The sequence below is a fragment of the Cebus imitator genome, unplaced genomic scaffold (assembly GCF_001604975.1).
Source record: "Cebus imitator isolate Cc_AM_T3 unplaced genomic scaffold, Cebus_imitator-1.0 Scaffold117, whole genome shotgun sequence".
NCBI lineage: Eukaryota > Metazoa > Chordata > Mammalia > Primates > Cebidae > Cebus > Cebus imitator.
The window spans coordinates 6,410,198-6,425,573 of NW_016107432.1; the positions used below are offsets into that span (position 1 = coordinate 6,410,198).

General features: G+C 49.6%; 1 protein-coding gene across 4 annotated transcripts in view; it reads right to left on the minus strand.

The window, feature by feature from the left end:
* Nucleotides 1-15,376, minus strand: part of TBC1D14 (TBC1 domain family member 14) — a 126,012-nt gene that overhangs the window by 64,915 nt on the left and 45,721 nt on the right. For all 4 annotated transcript variants that reach the window (XM_037742210.1, XM_037742209.1, XM_017539102.2 and 1 more), the window contains exon 3: nt 1,268-1,388. In XM_037742210.1, coding sequence (XP_037598138.1) covers nt 1,268-1,388 — 121 coding nt within the window. The remainder of the gene's footprint in view (nt 1-1,267; nt 1,389-15,376) is intronic.

Below are 15,376 nucleotides of genomic sequence, written 5' to 3' on the forward strand. Positions count from 1 at the left end.
TCCCTGCAGCCAGCCTCCTCCCTGCAGCCAGCCTCCTCCCTGCAGTCAGCCTCCTGGGCTCAGCTGCACAGTGTCCCTTAGCTCATGCTGTCCCCACTACCTGCCTGGCCCTGCCTGCAAAAGAGGTCCTGGCACCCCACTGGCTGGGGCCGGTTTCCAGCTCTGCTACTTAGCAACGTGTCCCAGCACAAGTCACTAAGCCTCTGTGTCTAGTGCTTCTTTGGTAAACTGAGTTTAATAATAGTATCTTCTTTACAAGGTTGTTGGGAGTTTTAAAGGAACTAGACACACGAGTGCTTAATCAGTTACAACTAGCACATAGTAATCACTCAGTACATCATCCCCACAGCAATTAATTCCCTGTCACACCTTTAACCTCAATTGTCTGTGCCCCACTCCTCCTGCACCTGCCCTAGAGTCATTTCCACAGGGACGCTGCTGGGCATGGGTGCTGTGTCCCTTCCAACCCCAGTGCCAAGCATGAGGCCTGGCGCTTACTGGCCTCAAGAGTTTACTGAGCAAATGTCAATGCATATAAAACTGAGGTTGGAGTGGCAAGGCTGCTGGTGGCGAGGTCATGATGCTGGGCAGACAGCAAACTCTTAAGATGCTGAGCCAGCTGAGACTCAGGGCCTAGGTGAAGCCTCAGGCGGTGGTCAGGGCTACCTAGGCAGTGGACTTGCTGTGTCTGTGCACAGGCCCTCTCTTCACAGAGAGGAGTGCAAGCCTCCAGCAGTGGCATCTCTCCCACTGCAAGGAGCAAGGCAGCCCAGTGGTGAGGACGTGTGGGCCCGGTCTGACAGTGAACTCCATCCCCACCCCAAAACTAGGCAACCTCAGAGTAAGCAAGGGAGAGGCATCCCAGCAGAGCTGCAGAATGACAGCCCTCGCCTTTCTGTCCCAGAGCAGCACAGAAAGGATGTAAGTGCCAAGAAACCCACAGGAGAAAGCTTTAATAGCAAACAGTTAATACAGATTGGATGATAAACACATTTGCAACTATTGGTGAAACTGACTAAACACAGTTATAAACATCTAGAGCCCAGCTCTGTCAACTGGACTTTCCTATGTGCACATTCCAAGCTGTAAGAAATGAAGGTTAAATTCATCCACATTCTGAATACAGACTTAAATTTGAAGAATGTGACATGCAAATAAGATGAGGCGATTTCCAATTTCAGACTCAAAATGGTCATTTTTGCAAGGTTCATAAATATACGCTACACACATACAGCGGCCTATTTCTGTGGTTTCATATCTTGTGTACCTTTTGTATTTTCTTTGAATCTTTCTGAGCATTCTCCCGGAGTGGCACTTTCCCAAATAACTTCCATCCCAAGTCATTTTGTTTGTCAAGTCTTGCACTTTGTTTTCTAGCAAGCAGATTCCTATAGGAAGAAAATAACAAGGTTAGGGCATTTCTGAGTATCTAAAGAAACAGCAAGACAGCAGAATCACTCTAATACAAATAAGTCAACTTTCTTCTGAGAGGGATAATGTGACGAACCACATACTTTAATTCTTCACACTTGATTTTCACACAGAGTTATACAGCAGGACAAAGACCTTAAGCCAGAAATAAACTTTTTGTTATTCAACTATTAAACTTACAAATTCTATAATTTACAGTAAAAAAAAAAAAAAAAGCGTTATATCATAACAAAGGGTATCAGAAAAAGTGAGCTTTGAAGTCAGACCAAACTGAATTGAAACCCTGGCTCAAACATTCATTAGCCACATGGCACTGGGCCAGTGTATTAACCCCTCCAAGCCTCAGTGTCCTACGTTTAACGAGGCCACACTGCCCCATGTTCTACAAGGTTGTTAGACACATTAAAATTTCAAGTACACAATCAGTGTTTAACAGCAACAGCTGCTTTGGTACGTAACCTCTAGCTTAAATTATCTACAAGGTAAATTTGTATTACCTGTTTATAATGAGTGTTCACATATCATAAAAAGAAAGTTATTCATGAGATGGTCACAAGGTCTTCTCTCCCAAGAACATGTAAACAAAAGTTTCTAGTGACACAAATAAATCCCAACCGGTAGTATTAATACAAAATAAACTATGTTTGGAATGCACGGTCTTGGCGCATTCGTTAAAAACAAATGGCTTCTAGGACTTACTAGAAAGTACAACACGAGCCTGTAGCATCTTGCTGGACTAGAAAGTGCTCAAAGAAATATGGGGACGGAACGGGCGCAGTGGCTCACGCCTGTAATCCCAGCACTTTGGGAGGCTGAGGCAGGCGGATCATGACGTCAGGGGATCGAGACCATCATGGTCAGCATGGTGAAACCTCATCTCTACTAAAATACGAAAAAATTAGCTGGGCATGGGGGCGCGAGCCTGTAGTCCCAGCTACTCAGGAGGCTGAGGCAGGGGAATTGCTTGAACCCGGGAAGCAGAGGATGCTTGAACTGAGATCGTGCCGCTGCACTACAGCCTGGGTGACAGAGCAAGACTCCATCTCAAAAAAAAAAAAAAGAAAGAAAGAAAAAGAAAGAAAGAAAGAAATATGGGTACGCATCTAAGAGAAACAGTGGCCAGCTTGAACAGGCTCCCACCGGCTCAATCTGGAACAATTTAATGACTGAAATAATGAGAACAATGGATTATAACTCACTGAATAAAACAAATCCACTAGCCCACATAGGTACAAATAAACGAACACAGAAATTAATGGGGGAGGAGGAAAGCTCTTGGGAAGCCACCTAGTACCTAGGAGAGAAAGACTGATGGAGCCAGGAAATGAGCAACGGATGCTTATACTAGTGGGTGAAAGCTGAATGAGGAATGGATTTTTACATAGCTCGAAAGTGTCTCCTACAAATTCCTTATTAATGACACAAGGCAAAAGAGTTAATAATATGCTGGAGAAACTTGAGGGACAGCACTTCAGCCAAGCGATCAAAGCTAACATCACCAGCCAGGAGCGGTGGCTCATGCACTTTGGGAGGCCAAGGCAGGAGGATAGCTTGAGGCCAAAAGTTTGAGATAGCCTGGGCAACATAGCAAAACTCTGTCTCTACAAAAACTCTTTTTAAATTAGCCAGGTACTGTGGCATGTATCAGCAGCCATAGCTACCACTGGGGAGGCTGAGGTGAAATCACTGGAACCCAGGAGTTCAAGGATACAGTGAGCTATGATTATGCCACCAGCCTGAGCAAGACACGTCTCTATTTAAAAAATAATTTTTAAAAACGCCAGAAGGCACAGGACACCTGATCTGATGCACAGAGAGCAACACTCCGAGTTGATGGCGCTGATACTTAAGAATGCATGACCTGAATCCAACATGAAGAGAAGCAGACACACCCAGACTGAGACAATCTATAAAATAACGGACCTACAAGCTCTCAAAATGTCCATATTATGAAAACAAAGGAAGGCTGGGGAAATGTTTCTGATGAAAAGGACATGAAAGAGGGCTGGGTATGGTGATGCATGCCTGTAATGCCAGCTACTCAGGAGGCTGAGGCAGGAGAATTGCTTGAACCCAGGAGGCGGAGGTTGCAGAGAGCCAAGATCACACCATTGCACTGCAACCTGGGTGACAGAGTGAGACTCTGTCTCAAAAAAAAAAAAAAAAAAAGATTATTGGGATAATTGATGAAGTTTGATTACAGACTGTGGATTTAAAAACAGCATTGGATTAATGTTAAGTTTCCTCATTTTGACAACAGTTCCATGGTTACATAAGGGAATGCCCTTGTTCTTAGGAAATATGCTGATATATTTAAGGGTAAACAGACATGGTATAGCAAACTTACTCTTCTAATGGCACAGGAAAAGATATGTATATACACTATCATATATAAAGAGAGGTAGAACAAGGCCAGGCACAGTGGCTCATACCTGTAATCCCAGAACTTTGGGAGGCCGAGGTGGGTGGATCACATGAGGTCAGGAGTTTGAGACCAGCCTGACCAACACAGAGAAACCCTGTCTCTACTAAAAATACAAATTTAGCCGTGTGTGGTGGTGCATGCCTGTAATCCCAGATACTTGGGAGGCTGAGGCAGGAAAATCGCTTGAACCTGGGAGGTGGAGGTTGCGGTGAGCCGAGACTGCACTATTGCACTCCAGCCTGGGAGAAAAGAATGAAAATCCATCTCAAAAAATTAAAAAATTAAAAATTTAAAGGAGAGGCAGAACAAATGAAGCCAAATGTATACCGCTGGTGAATCTGGTAAAGAATCTATTGGAGTTCTGGGGTTTTGCAATTTTTTAGTAAATTTGAAATTTTATCAAAATAAAGTTACAGAAACCTTCAAAAAAAGAAAACACATAGTTTCACTATTTCCTTCCTTTTCTGTTGTGGTTATAATCACTTCAGAAAATAGCTTCATAGCCCAAGGCAATTTCTATTTACAAGAAAGGAACTTTCATTATGATCGGGCCACTGCACTTCAGCCTGGGCAACAGAGCAAGACCTTGTCTCAAAAAAACAGAGAGAAAGAACTCTGAACTGTCTGAGATCCAACCCATTTAACATCTAAGATTTTGCCATCAGTGAAGAACTCATACAATTAAAAGCAGGTTAAAACTGCAGGCAGTAGAAGGTACAAGAACCTGGTAGCCAGAACCTGGGCTCACTAGGGGTGTACATTTTGCTGAAGAGGCATTGTTGGTCTCTGGGAAACTGGCATAAGGCAAAAAAGAAACCAAACTGCAGTCAGGAAGTGGAAGGCACCAGGATCCGGGCAGGCCTCTTGACTCTGGAGGGACGGGAGCTGCAGAGGGTCTAAGGAATGGACAGGAGAATTGCACAGATGCCGCTGCGTGTGGGGATGTGCAGAAAAGAGAAGTCTGGGTGAGCGGCTCCCAGGTTTGTGGTCTGGAAGGCTGAGCACAAGCGGGGGTGTTATTCACCAAAACAGGGGCTGGCAGGAGGAAAACTAAGAGGAACAGAACACTTGGGTTTTTCAGGTCTCAGCTCACACTGCATTAGTCTGTACCAAGGTAGTGCAGATAAAAATTAATGTCAAAAATCAAAGTTGTGGCCAGGCACAGTGGCTCATGCCTATAATCTCAGCACTTTGGGAGGCCGAGGCGGGTGGATCGCTTGAGCCCAGGAGTTTGAGACCAGCCTGTGCACCATGGTGAAACCCGTCTCTATTAAAAATACAAAAATTAGCCAGGCATGGTAGCGCATGCCTATAATTCCAGATAATCAGGAGGCCGAGACAGGAGAATCGCTTGAACCTGAGAGGCAGAGGTCGAGCCGAGATCACGCCATTGCACTCCAGCCTCGGCGACAGAGTAAGACTCAGTCTCAAAAAAAAAATCAAAGTTGCATGATTATTTTTAACATAAGAGCTTAGGCTCATGATAGGCCATGACTCTTGAAAAGTTCATAAAAAACATGTTGATATTTTTCTTGTGTATATAAGAGGCTGAAGTATGACCCCAAAACAAGTCACTACAAGTGGAAAGGTGCTACAGCCTGGGCTCTGGGCTGAAAGGACATCCTCCTTTCTGGTGGGAGAGCCACTGGGAGCCCAGCAGTTCCCTGGCTGCTGCTTCATGCGCTGTGTGGCCCAGTGAGGCAGCCCAACCCTTGGCCTTCAGATGGTGAGCACACAGTGGCCACAGCCACCATCCCAGACACTCCCAGGAGACAGAACAGAGGGGGCTGCTGGCTCCAAGCTTCCTCTTTTCATTATTTCAAATGCACGTGCCCCACCCCCAGCATCAGAAATCCTCACACTTGCCCTCAGGGTATTCTGCAGAGCCTTCCCCGACCAGCTGCCCAGGCCTGGGCTCCCTTGCTTCTGTTTCCAAAGCACAGGGCATTCCCTTTATGGGATGGTGCCGATGGGATGGACTGTATCCCCTCTCCTTTCCACGTGCCTTCGCCTTTCGGTGGGGTCTCCCAGAGGGCAGGGTGGAGCCACCTCTGCATCCCCAGGATCTATCCAGCTTGCAGTAGGTGCTACACACGTGTCTGCTGGCAAATGGAGCAGCCATCCTGTGTGTGGGCAGGGAAGGCAAGTGCAGGGTGATGAGGAGGCAGGATTGACATGCAAGGTGCAGGTGCCAGGTAAGGGGAGTGCAACCCAGACAATCAAGGCCTGGGACAGAGAACTCAACACGGGTAACCTCTCAGCAGGAAGGAATCTCCGTGGAAAGAAGGGGTAACAGGTGGTGGAGAGCTGGCAGAAAGCAGGCAAGGAGTGGCAGACCACCACAACCTCCCTGGAGTGGGCTGGAAGCTGGGGGGCAGCCAGCAGGGGATGAGGGCCATTTGCCAACCCTGCCACAGGAACATTGGACTCCTTTTGTTTTGCATCCCCAATAAAGGGTCCTCGGTGGGAAGAAGAAACTCCTTCGTCCCATAGAGAAAAGCACTCTACCAGCAGCATTAAGGACAAGCAGCTGTTGCCCTCCAAGCTGCCTCCACTGCTGCACAGACACAGAGCACTCATTAACCCTGGTGAGACTCACCTGCCACTGCCGCAACCCCACCACCAAGGCACAGCAAGTGAACAACCAGTATCTGTAGGTGCCCTGCCTCCAACCCACACACGGTCAGTGTCACCCCTACTGTCGCAGCGGGGTTCCCTGAGAGCCCAGGACTCTAGCTCGTGAGTCCTGTCCCACGCTACCCTGACGTGCACACAAGCCAGCGCCTTTCCCGCCACCGTCCCCACCTGCACAGCACCTGGTTGCTGGCATATCTCACCTCCTACCTAGCCCCTTTGTCCAGGTGCCCACTCAGGCCCTCCTCCTGCGGCAGGTGGGAGAGGAGACCTGAGAACTTCCCCAAAGATGAGAGGAAAAACATTTCTTCTTTCCAAAAGGCTGATGTCTTGCGTTAAAAGCCCCATCGATCATCCTTGGCTCAGAGGCACCTCTGCAGTCAGGAGGCCAGAGCAAGACGCTCTCTCAACAGCCCTCGGCCGCATTCAGACACCGAACAACAGACCCGGCAGTCGTATGTGCTCTAACCCTCCAGTCTTCCACGTGAATGCCACGCTTCCCCACCACCCAGCTCTAACCCTCCAGATTCCAGGTGAACACCATGCCTCCCCACAGTCCAGCCACCTTGTCCTGCCTTTCTCCAGCTGCACACACTCCTCGAACAGATGCTAGTTGGGCCCCAGGTGTGCCTGCCTCGCCCCTTCTTCTGGCACCCCACAGGTCCACACCAAGCCCAGGGCCATCCTCTGTAAGCACAAGTAGACCATGCCAGCCCTGCCACAAATCCCACCAAGGACTTGCGCCTGTTTTTGTGGCCATGGCATCGCGGCTCCAATCACCTACCTCAGGCCTACCACACAGGCTGCTCCCTCTGCCCGTAAGCGCCCCCGAAAGGAGACTTGGGATTAAATGAGGGGACTCAGCCCAGCCACGCACACGCAGCCCCACTGCCAGGCACAGCCTCTTGTGGACCAGGCACTGCAGAGTCCTCCTCACTCAACTCCTCGGCGGAGCCAGCTCAGCTCCCCCATGGCGCAGAGAGATTTGGGAGGCCACAGAGGACAAGAATGGGAAGTGCCCATGAAAGGGGGCCCTGGTAGGTGCTGGGCCCCCCCGGATTTGTCCATAAAGGCTGCCTAGTGTCATTTTAAAGCCATATGGCAGAGCCTGGGAAACACACTAGCTGTCAGGGATCAGGTCACACCCGGCCATGGGAAGAGCCTGCCTGTAAGGCAGAGAGAGGCAGAGGACTTCTGCACAGGGAAAAGAGCCCAGTGCTTCCCTGGGGCATTTCTCCAATGATTTGCAAAGTAATGAGGAAAAGACAGGGGACACCAATGACAAAGTAATGTTAAAAATAATGGCCTGTCCATTTTTCTGTGAAGCCAGAGCTCCCAGGTCCACTGTGTAGTGCCGGATCCCAGGGCACGGTGTCCTGATAATTAGGAGCGAGGTCAGCAGCTTATACATTTAACTGGAAGTAATGGACCTTCGGAAGCCCCGTTCCCAGCACGAGTAGTCAGGTGTGCGCTGGGCACAGATTCTGGCCTCTCAGCCTCCTCCACGCTGTTACCACGGTCTTTCACAGGCAGCGGGGCTGGGGGCTGAGTGTGAGTGGAGAAAAAGCAAACCGCCTGGAGGCTCCAGCACCCCTCACCTTCTGACAACAGGCTGGGGCCTGTGCTGCCCCCTCAGGAGCCACCGGACACGCCAAAGGTGCAGATCATCATGCTGAAATATGCTGGCTGACATCAAATATATTATTATTTTCTAATGTCAAGTCAAGTCTGGAAACAACCCAAGAGTTCCTAATACTTTCATACACAGCTTTAAGGGAAGTTTTTGGAAAGGAAAAAAGCAGGATACATAGCTATACCAGGCAGGCCATGTTAACACCTGCACCTACATTTGCCTGGACAGGCACAGACTCTCTGGAAGGACACAAAAACCGGTTATATCCATTGCTTCTGGGACTGGATATTGGGTAGCAAAAGGCAAGGGGTAGGACAGGCACAATGGCTCATACCTGTGATCCCAGCATTTTGGGAGGGAGAGGTGGGCGGATCACTTGAGCTCTGGAGTTTGAGACCAGCCTGGGCAACATGGCAAAAGCTTGTCTCTACAAAAAAGAAAAAAAAATAGCCAGGCATGGTGATGTGCATCTGTAGTCCCAGCTACCTGGTAGACTAAAGTGGGAGAATCACTTGAGGCCGGGAGGCAGAGGTTGCTGTGAACTAAGATGGCACCACTGCACTCCAGCCTGGACAACAGAGCCAGACACTGTCTCAAAAACACAAAAAACAAAAAAGGCACAGAGCAGAAAGCCAACTTTTCGCCCATATGCTGTCTTGTACTTTTTTATTTCTGAGCCATGCAAATATATCACCGATTGAAAAAAGTTCAAAAAACATTTAAAAGCCACTGAAAAACTAGGTATTTCTGCCGTTAGAAAATGAAATGCTTTATAGCACTCCCACCCCATCCTTCAACCCAGTAAGACTTCATCAAACCCCAAAAAAGTACCGGATTTTTCTGCACTCCTAGCAACACAACTTGGCAAATCAGGCCACTCCTGTTGCATTAGGTAGAAAGTGACTTAGTAACAAAAGGCCAAGAAAAAATGAAAGTATTCAGTGATGTGCTTCTAACAGCAAAAAGCAGGGCCTTTGGAACAGGCACGAAAACGTTTATTCCACAGCCTAAGTACAATCATCCTGCCTACTAAGACTCAAAAACGGATCCTGAGAGGGTTACAGAGAACGGGCTGCCTGGAGAGCTGTGCCCGTGATCACCCCTTGTTCCCACTCACTCAGCGGCTCTGCACAAGCCCCTGCCTACACGTGCTTCCCAAAGGCCAAGGCCCCACCAGATACAGCAGCAGCAAGCTGTGAGCCTGGAGGAGGACCTAGAGGTTCCCTCAGCGGGGACCAGGAGCTTCAGAGAAGCAGGCAGAGCTGTGTCTGCCCCTGAATTTACCTCTTGGCAGGCACTGCTTCTGAGCCTCATTCCTACCTCCCAGGATTCAATGTGATAAATACGCCAGGAAAGCACCCGGCACCTGCTATGCGCCTGGCACCCTGCATAGTTGATTCCATTACACACAGTCTTAAGTGGGAACCTATTGTCTCCAAGGCCCAGACTATAAAACAAACAGATGAATTAAGAAGATACCCATCCTCAAGAAGCTGACCAACAAACTAGCCAATGAGATGGCGCAGGGACACCTTGAGAACCAAGAGGAATGTCCAGCCTTGGAGGGTGAGAGAAAGAAGACTGAAGGGTGAGAGCATTCCAGGGGAGGGCATCAAGAAGACTCTTCAGGCCGGATGGGGTGGCACATGCCTGTCATCCCAGCACTTTGGTAGGCAAGGTGGGTGGATCACTTGAGGCCAGGAGTTTGAGAATAGCTTGGGCCACATAGTGAGACCTCATCTCTACAAAACATTTTTTAAAAAATTAGCCAGGCATGGTGGTGCACACCTATGGTCTCAGTTACTCGGCTAGTTGAGGGGGGAGGACTGCTTGAGCCCAGGAGTTATGAGGCTGCAACGAGCTGACTGAGCCCCTGCACTCCAGCCTGGGTGACAGGTGACAGAGCGAGACCCTGTCTCTAAAAATAAATAAAACATAAAGATTGCTCAGTAATATCTCTGTGTGTGTGTGTGCATGTGTGTGTGTGTGTGTGTGCATGTGTGTGTGTGTGTAGGTGGGGATCACCTCTACCACCCTTACCCCATCACCCACCTCCTAGAGCCACTGCAGTCAGGATGCTCAACGGACATAACCTACTCGGCCCCCAGTATGAAGCAGGTGAAGCCAGTGGAAAGGTGGCTGACCATCAGCTGCAGACTTGGGCTCTAACTGCAAGTCCATGTTGTGGAATGGCCACCTAGGACAGCCATCTGGGCAGCGATGACTCAACCTGACCCACACCTGGCGCTGTATTCAGCTGCTGAGTGGCACACAGAGCATAGTGACAGTGTCTGTCCCTGGGGAGCTGAGAACCTGGGAGCAGCATGAGCCCAGCCCAGGCTAAAGGGCTGAGTCGTATTTCTAGTCAGCACTGTAGGCTCAACATCTCCAAGAAGGCTGGGATACGCCAAAAAGGGGGTGATAAAACCAGTCCATTAAAAAAAAGCCAGCAGCCTCTTTTTTTTTTTTTTTTGAGAGCGTCTCACTCTGTCACCCAGGCTGGAGTGCAGTGGTATGAACATGGCTCACTGCAGCCTCAATCTCATGGGCTCAAGCAGTCCTCCCACCTCACCCTCTCAAGCAGCTGGGACCACAGGCTCATCCCACTATACTCGGCTAATTTAGAGACAGGGTCTCACCATGTGGCCCAGGCTGGTCTCAAATTCCTGGGCTCAAATCATCCTCCTGCCTTGGCCTTCTCCCTCTAACTTTCTAAGATAAAACCTAAAAGACACATTCTCTTCCCAGGAATATAGCAAGAAGTGCCCAATCACCAGTCCAAATTCCTCTCCTGGCAATACCAGAGGAGACCAGTAGGCAAAAGCAAGAGGTGAGCCCGGCATGGATAAAGGAGAGGAAGTGTGCCCACAGCTTCAGAACACAGAAACAAAGACCTTTACAAAGCAAGGAGACTACACACCATGCCAGCAACTTTCACCTCCATTTGTCCAAGTATTTCTTGACCTAAATATTTCTTTGTTCAAATGTGTGTTGACTCTAAGTCAGACACTGTTCTAGGCATGGAGCACCTGCCCCATGGAATTTGCTATAAACATCACCCACTCCTTGAGCATGACATTGGTGATAGCATTCCAAGGAAAACAGCCTAGACGATGGGTAAGTTCCCAAGGTCACCCATCTGGGACTCAAACTCAGGCCTTCCAGGTCTCCCCAGGCAAGTACCGGTGGACATGGAGTCTACTTTCCTAGTGCAAGCCACGAGTCTCTCCACTTTCCTCCCAGGACAAATGAAGAACGGCTGGCTGGCCCCACCCTCAAGAGGAGCACACAGCAAGCGATGCGGCTCCCAGCTCGGTGCAACCACGCTCCTGTTCCACTCCCAGACTTTTCCTAAGAAAGGCAAAGCTGTGGGGCGTGGTGGGAGAGACACTGATCAATGGTAAAAAGGCAAAGACAACCAAGTGGCCGGAAGCAGCTTACTCGCTGTCCATCCCACTCCCACTGCCTCTAGCAAACGGAGCAGTGAGGAACTGTGGCCCTCCTGGTGAGAAGGCCCCACACCGGAGTTCGGCCGCAGACCCAGTGCTCCTTCCCCACACAGGCAGCTCAGGCACCTATCTTCATCTAGAAGCTCACAGGTGGGAGGTAAACCTCGTGTCACCTGCACTGGCTGAGAAGTGAGGCGCAGGAGGCTTTGAGGAGACCTGTGGGTATGCCAGCCCTGCCCTTCCAGAGAGCAGCAGCCCTGGGCAAGCAACCCCGGTCCGTGGGCCTCCTTTCACCGGCAATTACAGATCATGCCAACTTCTTCCTAGGGCCAGAGGACAGTGAAGGGGGACCAGGCATATTAGTCACTCAACACACTCGAGGCGCCGAGTGGCAGGTCTGTGTAGTTGTGCGTGCAGGAGCCATCGGCTGGGATGGCATACTGGTAACCTGTTGTCTGTCTACACTGTGTTCTTCAGTTTGATATGTTCAACATTTTTAAACATCAGAGAAACACCTGGGTTTCCAGCTTCTCTTGGAATATAAGATCTATCTGGCCAAGATCTATCTAGTGAGCCAGAGCTGCTCGGGAGCCTCTGGCCAGGGGCGCTCGGTACCGTACAACTGCCTCCCCTCCACCACACTCCCCCACACCTGCGACATCAGCACTTCCGTCATCTGTTTGCAGGGGCAGATCCAGGTCTGGGGGGCCTTGAAGCTTACCCAGTTTGGGGAATTCTCTTTAAGAAAAAAAGCTTAATTATGAACAAAGTTAGGTACAAGTCTGGAGGCTGTGATCCGTCTCCTTCAACAGAATATAAAACTCATGGACACGGACACCATCTCTTCTAGTTACTGCTCTGTCTCTAGTGTCCACAACGGTTAACTGGCACAGAGTAAACACTCAGATTATTGAATGAAAGCTTTTCTCAATGAATTTTTATAAAGATTACATGAGAATTATTATTGCGCTTAACACAGAGGAAGGTAGGAGGCTCAGGAGACAGGCCCAGACACATCCACCAAGCAACACAGAGCTGCGACTCGGACTTACGTGTCCGAGGCTGCTACCTGTCCCTGAAGGCAGAGGACAGCTGGAGAGGCAGGACGCAATCCTCCCTGACCCGGTGGGGCAGGTTCCACCAGCCATGGACACTCACCGGGGCTTTCTCAAAGCCTCTCAAGTGTTAAGAAATAAACCCAAAGTCCCCCTCCCTCAAGATCCTGTACACTTCAACACCTGTTTGCACTGCAGCGGCTACTCAGGGCTTCTGACTCTTTCCCTCGTTTGTCTCATTAACAGAAACTGCTGGCAACTTCCGGTTCCGAAAGTCGGAAGCCAGCTGAGCCATGCAGCACTCGACTCCCACAGAGACTGCCTGGCCCGGGAGGGCATCTTCCTCTGAATCATAGTTACCTGGTACAGGGCACTATCAGGTGCCTGCCTAGTGCTACGCCAGGCACTTTACCTACATTTTACATTCTCCTCCCATAACCCTATAAGAAAAGTATCACGGCCGCCACTGTACGGACAGGACACCGAGGTGCGGCGAGGCTAAGACGCTTCCTCCTAAAGGGACACAGCAATCCTGTTATTCACCAAGGGTAGAGAAGGCAAAATCCTGAATGCTTCCTCTAAACCCCACTTCTGAGGTGTATTTTCCAGATCTCCACCTCCCAAAAGCTGACACTGCCACATATATTCACATGGGCCTGACTCTCCTTGGAAAACACAAGGGAAAAGGGCCAGCCTTCTCAACTGTCACAGAGACATGAAAAACAAAGCAAGCCTCCTATGTAAGAAAATCCGACCTCCTCTACTGGAAATATGCAGAAAGAAAGTGAGGTTCTATTACCATCATCAATCACTGTGCTGAAAATTCCCAGTCCACACACAATGAAAGGTACCTCGGAGCTGGAAATACTTGGAGCCACTCTTCTTTCAGAAAATGCTACCTATGTAGTATCTGACGCTAAAAAGTTAATCCTGGCCAGGCACAGTCGCTCATGCCTGTAATTCCAGAACTTTGAGAGGCCAAGGCGGGCGGATCACTTGAGGCCAGTTCGAGATCAACCTGGCCAACATGGTAACACCCCATCTCTACTAAAAAAAACCACAAAAAATTAGCTGGGCATAGTGGCACACATCTGTAGTCCCAGCTACTAGGGAGGGTGAGGCAGGAGAATCACGTGAACCCGGGAGATGGAGGCTGCAGTGAGCCAAGATCATACCACTGCACTCCAGCCTGGGCGACAGAGCCAGACTCTGTCTCAAATAAAAAAAAAAGTTAGTTCTTAAAAACAGAATATCCAAGTCAAAGGAGCACAGTGGGCATCAGATACACATGAGCAGAAGCACTGGCCCAGCAAGCTCTGCACTCAGAGATGCTGATAGAAAGGACCACCTCCATTTCATACCGGGGAAGACCCACAGAAACAACTCAGCCCAACCAAGGCCGAGGGTCACATGCTATCAAAGCTACACGCCAGGAAAGACCCTGCTCCAGTTGTCTCCAGTTCCAACAGCAAGAAAGGCAAGAACACAACCACAAACCTGTCCCTGAACAGGAGAGCAGGGGAGGCGGCCATCGTGTCTACCGTGACCTCGCAGCTCCAGCTCCGAGCGGCTGGCCGCAGAAGCAGGGACCCTCCCTGCGCCACATTCCTGGCAAGCCAGAGCCACAGTCCCAGGAAACACCATGGGTGCACTCAGAGCCCTGCCCCTCGAGTCTGCAAGGTGAAGGCAAGCAGGATGGAGCAGGCTGGCTGGAAAGGCGGGGGCGGCAGGGCGGGCCTCCCAGTCACAGGGAGGGAGGAGTGCAGGCAGTCTGGGAAGCAAAGCCTGAGTGACGGGCTTCCCGGACCTGGGACACAGCTCCGCACCACATGCCGTGGCAGGGCAGGCCACCAGTCACAAAACCCAGGGGACCTTGGACGTGGAAAAGCGCCAAGCACACAGCACTTCCTGAGCGACTGCCCTGTGCCAGGTCTGCCGGTGGATCACAAGCACAGACATGAAATTCATCTAAATACCTACACTAGAACCATCGCTCCAGATTCACCCCCACTCACTTCAATACTGTTGAAGACAAAAAGCAACACCCAGAGCTAACTAACAATCTCACGTCCCCAAAGACTGATCTATTCTTATGGCTGGGTGAGGTGACTGACACCTGTCATCCAGCACTTCGGTAGGCCGAGGCGGGTGGAGCACCTGAGGTCAGGAGTTCGAGACCAACCTGGCCAACATGGTGAACAACATTTTGTATCCCCATCTCTACCAAAAATACAAAAATTAGCCAGGTGTGATGGCAGGCACCTGTAATCCTAGCTACTCAGAAGGCTAAGGAAGGACAATCACTTGAACCCAGGAGGTGGAGGTTGCAGTGAGCTGAGATCGTGCCACTGCACTCCAGCCTGGTGACAGAACAAGATTCCATCTCATAAAAATTGATCTATTCTAAACCACAAGCATGCACTAAGGGTTGGTTCCCTTGGAGTCAATGCCATTCAGTTATGTCAACAACTAGCCCCGGCAGAAACACCCTCCTCAAGCCCCAGCCAGCATCCTCTTTCTAAAAGTCAGTTCCATCGTCCCTTGACAAAGAAAACACCTGTCTGTGTGTTTGCATGTATGCAAAGGCACCAAAGAAGTCTGCTGAGAGGCACTGGGTGAGGAGCAGAAAAGAGAATTTTACTTTTATTTTACAGATGTCTGTCCTATTTAAAAAAAAATCAAACACACATATATTACTTTTGTAATTTAAAAAAAAAAAAAAAAACTAATGTTCTTCAGACACAATGAT